Source organism: Nicotiana attenuata, unplaced genomic scaffold, assembly GCF_001879085.1.
Source record: "Nicotiana attenuata strain UT unplaced genomic scaffold, NIATTr2, whole genome shotgun sequence".
NCBI lineage: Eukaryota > Viridiplantae > Streptophyta > Magnoliopsida > Solanales > Solanaceae > Nicotiana > Nicotiana attenuata.
The window spans coordinates 43,603-51,400 of NW_017674142.1; the positions used below are offsets into that span (position 1 = coordinate 43,603).

Genomic DNA, 7,798 nt, shown 5'->3' on the forward strand with positions numbered 1-7,798 from the left:
GTGCTTTTTGGAGTATTTTACTCGGGCCTACAAAGTGTAAAATTCCTTATTGCAGTGATATCAGTTGCTCCTCTCGAGCCGTGCATGGTTTTTCCCCTTATTCAGAAGTGTTTTTCACGTAAAAATCTCGGTGTCCTTGTTTCTCTTATTATTGCTGTTGGTTACTGTATTTTTGGTAATCCACATTTATACAGTTGTATACCGTGAATATTATTTCTGAGAGCGTTAATTTTTCCCAATAATAATATGGATCTTATCCATATTTGACCCGTTAAATATTCATTATCCAACCTGCTTTTTAATGAATAATATGAATGGATAGCTGCTTTTCTTTATCCATCTTGCCATCACTATATTGAGGTGAGATAAGCATTAGACTCAGATGAGGCCTACGGTTTTAAGCAACTGATTATCTGCAACTTTTGCCAAGCTGGGGTGGAGGAACGATTGGAAACAGAGGTCAAAAAATGCTAAATGTCAAGCTGGGAGGCAAAGCCATATACCTGTACGTATTTTTTACTAGGTTGTCCAATTGGGCATGTCCAAATCTCATCTAAACTTTTAGGATGTTAGGCAACATGTCCCCTCTTTTATGCATTTATTTTTTGTGGAAATTAATATACAACGTAGGAATGTCAATTCCCTGCCACCACAAGGCGGCTTTACAAAAAAAAAAGAAAAAAGAAGAAGCTCATAACTCAAACATTTATGAACTCCCCTGTTTATGTTAATGGGATTCAACAATCGATATAATTTACATATAAAAAAAAGGTTCACTTACGCACAGTGTAATTTTCAGGCAAAGGAGATCTAGCTAATCATCGTTGGACCTAGTGCTGCTCGGTGTTCAAGTAGCGTGATGCCATATAACGTTCCGTACCAAATTTGTAAGAGTTACACACAACCACACTGTCTCAAGAAACTTCTTATTGAAAGTACTACAAATTTAGTTATACATTGTTTTAAAACTCATTCATGAGCTTGAGATTTGAAAGGCTTATATGTCTTGAGATCTTGAGAAAGACCCTGTATGGATCCAGCTGCTGCAACAAGTGACACAATTAAGCAACCCCAGCTTAATATTTGCAGCCATATCCAAGTGAAAGTATACTTTGGAATTTTCCTCTGAGCAATGTGCATTTCTATAGGTAAGTAGACAGTTAATGGATAAAAAGAAGCTGCCCCAATTAAACCCAAAAAGTGATTGAAGAATGGAAATATCATGGCAATTACTGCTGTTACTATAACATATGCTGTCCTCCACAACAACCTGAAAAAGTTTACATAGTAAACATGACCAAAACATGGAATGTTTATCGCATGTTGAGAAGTGATGAATTTGTTGTCTGGCCATCTTTCACTACAACGAGCCTCCACAAACCCATATATTGGTTGGGAGAAAACCTGATAAGGACAATATAAATTTGAGCCATGAGTTTAACATTTATACACTGTGTGTAAAAGAACTTTTTTCACTTGTAGATGACGTAAAAGATAATAATAGGTAGTAAATATTTATAATACGTGCAGTTCTGTACGGTGAGTCGGTGATAGTGTACTATAGGTTTTTACATCATCGGGTAAAATTATACCTAAAAGATAATAATAATAATAATAATAATAATAATAATAATAATAATAATAATAATAATAATAATAATAATAATAATAATAATAATAAAAGTAACTGCTCGTGATAAGTGAAATTCCGTATAATGATAGTGTACTACTGATTTTTAGATCATCAGGTAAAATTACAACATCATGTAACTCTTAATATCAAGTTTAATATGATAAGAAAATAGTGAAAGAAATTGATATATAACTAATTAACTTGCCGTGCTAATGTAATATTCTCTATATTGTATATAACTTGAATTCTAAACGGGTTTTGTTTCTTGAACAATAAAACAGACAACTAGCTAAAACAACTTAAATTACAACAAGAGTATTAAATTAATTCTTTACAATTCTAGTATATATAGTTAAATCATTGATCCGGTCATATCAATATAGTGGACAATTGTTTAAGCAATAGGTCTTTGAAATTGTGTTACGTACAGATGATATATTATGTCGCAATAGACAAATTATATATCCACTAGCACCGAAATGAAATGCGTCTTAATAGAACGGAATGAATATATATGATTTATATAGTTGACTCTAACTTTTACCTGGTAAGCTCCAACCAGGTGAATAGCGATGCAAACGTTAGCGAAGTCAATTAGCCAAAAGGGTTCGTAGAAACCAAATCCAGTGAGGAAATTTCCAGGAGCATCATTTCCAAAGGCTGCATAGCCAATGGTACCACATAGTACATAGAATAAGGTTGTGGTAAAAACTCCAATAAGTGATGCTCTTTTCATAACCTTGTTCTCTGCAGGTGGCGATCTCAATGTATCCTGCAAATTGCCAAGTTGATAAAGCAATTATTTCTCACTTATATTGCACAATTATGTCCCAAAAAGGGCCCCAATTTCGTAAAACCTCCATGATAATTTAAAATTTTCAACCATATTTTCCCCTCTTCAAAGATCACCATTGTGGTGGCGGTTAGACCTCGACCCCTACCGGAGTATAAATATCACAGCGTAACATTAAACAAAATATGTCATGGTGCACAAAGTATCTTGCGTTAACCCGTTCATGGAGGATATAAGGAAGAGCCGCACCCCAAGGGGTGTGATGTAGATAACCTACCCTAATAGAAGTATTAATGACTGCTTCCATGGTTCGAACTCATAATTTATAGGTCACACGAAAATAATTTTACCATTGATTCAAGGCTTCCCCTTCCCATTCATTATATATGTAAAATCAATCAAATAACTTTCAATGCCAAAACAGTTATGTTCTGTTATATAATTGTCAAAGATCTTTTTTTTTTTGTTTTTTTTTGTTTTGGAAATTCATTATAATTAATACTTTTCTTATACTACCTATATGTGTACATATAATGTAGTCGAATTGGCGTTTAGTCATTTATCAAATCGCCAAAAGATTGGTTTTATGAAATAATGCCAAACGAGTTCATGTCGTACAAAAACTTTTTGTGGTTTATTATTGTTATCATGAAGTAGACAGACTGTGACTGCTGAAATCAATTTGACCCGTTGAATTTACATCCTATCATTAAAAGTTAAAGTCGTGGGCCATGGAGTAACTAAAATCCGACACCTGGTGATATATTCACAACATATGAAATGATATTTTGGTTGTTAAGAAGAAGAGTGAGACTTGGCTTTCACTTGTTTCCCAAAAGTTTTGAACTTTCTGTGATTCAAAATCGTGGTCCTAAAGAATAATATACATGAGGCGGAGCTCCAATATCAGTTACGGATTCAGATGAATTCTGTTTTTGTATTTGAAATTCATTAAATATGTATAAATATTTAATTTCGAGCTCATAAACTAAACAAGCTATAAATTTAATGATAAGTTCAGGAACTTATAACCAGAGACGGAGCTAGCCCTTCTTTTACATGTTTCGCCAAACTTAATAATTTTTATTCAAACCTTGTATTTATCTTATAAAATCCATTGAATATGTATAAATTATTAATTTGAAGTCAGTAACTTAAAAGATCTATAATCACAAACTCATAAGTTTTAAATCCTGACTATTGCTCTGCTTATAAACTTTAAGCTAGCGTTTGGACATAGATTTAAACTTGAAAAAAGTATTTTTGAAGTTGTGTTGAAAAATAAATTTTTGAAAGTTGAAGTTGTGTTTGGACATGCATTTTATTTGAAGAAAAGTTAAAGTTTTGTGAATGGAAGAAAAAGTTTCACCCAAAACTTGCCTTAAACCAGCTTTTGGGAATTTAGGAATTTTTAAATTTTTTTTCCCAAAACATGATCATATTTCATAAACAAATATTATTTTTCAAATTATTTTGAAAAAATGAAGCCATAATCTAAGTGCAAACGGGAGCTAAATTTTCGCTATGCCCCGTAATACACTCACCACATGTTGCATGGTAACGAGAAAACTATGGAGGAAAAAAGAAAAGAACAAACACGTTCTATATCCGGAGATAGACAAAAAGCATAGATATTCTCTGGTTCTTATCAACTTAGTGCAGCACATGGATCTACCCACCTCAAACAAGACTAATTTTTTTCCATTTGTTTAATTAATGCTACAAGCTAAGCCATATACTTAATAGGATATTTAGTAAATTCCTGCTATACCAGTTAAGGCTTTCTAAAAACAAATGCTGAAATGCTAAACTATGGCACTCCCCACACAGTGTGCTATTAACAGTTTCATTTTTTTTTTTTTCAAATTATCAACTATTTTTAACGGAGTTTAAGTTATATACATGGATAATGTAGAAATTTCTTATATTATCTACCAGTTTGAGTTACTATGTGGTAAAATGTTGTCATTTTTATAAAATTACAAATTAATGCTTATCAATATCATAAAGTTACTTATAAGTATTTTATAAATGACCGTAAATATTCCTTTAACCTTAGTGCATACAGAACGTAAACTCCTTTTTACACATATACTCATGTGTGATAAAATTGGCCGACATGTGGCTGAATTTGGTCTTAAAGATTATAGACAGACGATATAATACCACAGGCTACACTTCTTTATATAGACAAATTAATACCATACCACATGCCAACAGTGGCGGAGCCACATTGAAACAAGGGGGTGTCACACTTGACACCCCTTTACCGGAAAATTATACTATTTTATTAGATAAATATTTTTATTTTATATATATTTACTATACGTTGATCCTCTTAACTTTTCGATGTACTAATTATTTATATTTTGATATCTCTTGATGAAAATTCTAAATCCGCCACTACATGCCAACCTTCCTTATAATAACTCTAATAATTGCACCTAACATTTCTCTTGTGGTGAAAATAAGTTGCATGGTTTTACTGGGTTGAATAGAGGGTGTGACGTGTTCAACTGAATCACTTGCTTTTTGACCTATATATATATATATATATATATATATATATATATATATNTATATATATATATATATATTTTGGGAGAGATGCTCATGCAGAAAAAGATGTAATAACCCTACAAATTATGTATAGAATCCTAAAGATGATGATTCTTGCCTGTATTTCAATGAGAACGGTGGCAAAAGCATAAGCAAAGGCAATATCTCCAATGGATTGGAAGCTTCTCCAAAGTTTCTCTGAACCTGACACGTCCACCCCTACTTGCACCCCTGTTAGGCTTGTCTTTACATGGTGCCCTGCACCTACAAAGTTTTTTTAAAATAAATTGCAGACAATTACTACTGTTTTCACGGACCACAATAATACAAAATTAATCACTGACAAAAGAAAAGGGAAAAACAATGTATACTAATTATGTAAATACATTTTTATGCTGTCAGTGACTTTTAACGTGTGATATATAGTAGGTTAGTTATTATTTTACTACTTTCTCCGTTTTTAATTTAAATGACATACTTTTCTTATTAATTTTTTTCAAAAAAAAATGACACACTTCTATATTTGGAAACAATACAACTATAAACTTCTCATATTACTCACTTTACCCAAAGCTTTTGCCCCTTAAGCTTTTAGGACCATATGTTTTAAAAGTCTTTTTTTCTTTAACTTTATGCCAAGTCAAACTATATCGTCTACATTGAAACGGAGGGAGTAGATTACCAACTAATATTTATCAGTATATTTACTAATAATTACCTAATAAGTGACCTACTTATATAAATATATGTATTCATTTACACCGTTAGTGAAAATAAAAATGACCTAGTCTTGTAGATGTGAGAGTATAGTACCTGCAACTTTGGCAATGGAAAGTCCAAGACCAATAAGAGAGTAAGCAAAAGACATAACTGCAGCAAGAATGGATAGCCATGAAAGCTTATGGAAGTTCGGTATTTGGCTAAGAATTATTTCTATAACTGCAAAGATAATCATATATGGGTAATTTGATACTGAGCAGCTGGCTTCGTGCCCCTTTTTGTGGAAACAATTTGACCTTACTACTGCCCTGAATCACCCAAATATTCAAAACATGAAGAACGAATTAATTAGTACTATAGTAGTAATTAATTATTGCCATATTAAATCTTTAATATACTACTAAAGTCATTATAGCAAAATGATTTGAAATATTTTCTTTAAAAAAAAGACTTAATTAAACTTACACCATACTGATAGATGCAGTGATTGTGTATCCAATGGTAATTCCTACGAGGTTACCATACTGGGCTATTCCACACAGTTGCACCTTAATACCTCCTGTTTAAAACACCAAGAGAAGACAAAATTCCCATTATTAGTACCTCAAGTTTTTGCATAAATAATTCTGTCCATATCTCAATATATTATACTTTTGTTAAAAATGAAATTAAGAACTCTTTCCAATGAAAACAATTAGGAAGTCCCCCCCCCCCCCAAACCCCCAACCCCAACCCCACAAAAAAAAGAAAAGAACTTGGCAAGAAAACTATTAGCTACAATTTACCAAGTACATTACAGAGCCATGGTTCTTGGTTCTTTAATTAATAAATGTTACAAAATGCCTTCTAAGCTTTCGATTCAAATTTTATATACATACAGTATAAAATAAGCCACTGATGCTTGCATCAGGTAGACTGTCTACATCACATCCCTTAGGGTACGGCCCTTTTTCAAAACCTGCGTAAACGCAAGATGTCGGGCTGCACTTATACAGTATAAAATAAATAAAGATAAGAGTTAGATATGCATTTTTGAACTGAAATTCAACTCAGAACCCCCACAAATCATAGATTCTGGCTATGGTATATACACTGTCTGGCTTAAATTAAATAACTTATTACCTAAGTGAGAGCGGACAACTTCCATGTAACTGTAGTTTCTCTTGCCGGAGATAGGGCCAGGAGAGCGATAACAATCGGCGAGAAGTGTTGAAGTGAAGTAAGTGATGAAAGAGAAGATAAAGAGAATAACAGGACCAGCCACCCACCCTAACTGAGCCATTGCCCATGCTAGAGATAGCACCCCTGACCCTATCACAGCAGTTATTATATGTGCACTCGCTGTCAGCACCGTACCTTCAAAAATCAAACGATACAGAGAAGATTAGTATGATGACATTCGCTCAAGAATGACAAGTAGAAATCGAGAAATGGTTCAGCATTTTAGAATACCAGTTCTTTTCTCACGCCCATCATCGTCAATGTTTTTATGAACTTCTCCACTTTCTAGTACTCCTCCTTGTGCTGAATGTTCTACGTACATATTGGTGTTCATCTGAAATTCTGCCATATATGCGTTTTTGTAAGAGTGTAATACTTTGAAATAGAGAATGGTTAAGCAGTAAGGAAGATGCAAGTATAAATAAAAGAAGGGAAAAGGGGGGGGGGGGGGGGGGTGTAAACAAATGAGAACAACCTAAATTTGGGATATTTTTACATATTCCCTCCGTTTCAATTTATATGAACCTGTTTGACTGGCATNGACAGTAAGGAAGAGTAGACGAAGTAAGTAAAGTAAAGGAAGGGAAACGGGGGGGGGGGGGTGTAAACAAATGAGAACAACCTAAATTTGGGATATTTTTACATATTCCCTCCGTTTCAATTTATATGAACCTGTTTGACTGGCATGGAGTTTAAGAAAAAATAAAGACTTTTGGATTTTGTGATCCTAAACAAGTCAAAATGGGCCGGGTTCAGAGTAAAAACTTCTCATTAAGGGAAGAATTGGAAGTTTAAGCTAAATTATTTCCAAATTTAAAAAGTGGTCATTCTTTTTGGAACCGACCAAATAGGAAATAGGTTCACAGCCGAGC

At 33.2% G+C, this 7,798-nt stretch overlaps 1 protein-coding gene across 1 annotated transcript; it reads right to left on the reverse strand.

Moving 5' to 3' along the window:
* Positions 1 to 705: 705 nt before the first annotated feature.
* LOC109218072 (amino acid permease 6-like) lies at positions 706 to 7,323 on the reverse strand. The gene is made up of 7 exons (XM_019382392.1): positions 7,158 to 7,323; positions 6,828 to 7,061; positions 6,171 to 6,264; positions 5,799 to 6,013; positions 5,104 to 5,249; positions 2,178 to 2,405; positions 706 to 1,404 (listed from the first exon to the last, which is right to left on the reverse strand). Exons 1-7 carry the CDS (start codon positions 7,273 to 7,275, stop codon positions 970 to 972), a joined length of 1,470 nt encoding a protein of 489 aa, XP_019237937.1. The 5' UTR covers positions 7,276 to 7,323; the 3' UTR covers positions 706 to 969.
* Positions 7,324 to 7,798: the final 475 nt, after the last annotated feature.

Coding starts and splice junctions, on each gene's coding strand:
- LOC109218072 (XM_019382392.1), bottom strand. CDS start 7,275: ATGGCAGAATTTCAGATGAACACCAATATGTACGTAGAACATTCAGCA. Junction 6,014..6,170: donor ACTGCATCTATCAGTATGGT/GTAAGTTTAATT, acceptor TGGGTGATTCAG/GGCAGTAGTAAGGTCAAATT. Junction 5,250..5,798: donor TTCCATTGCCAAAGTTGCAG/GTACTATACTCT, acceptor AAAACTTTGTAG/GTGCAGGGCACCATGTAAAG.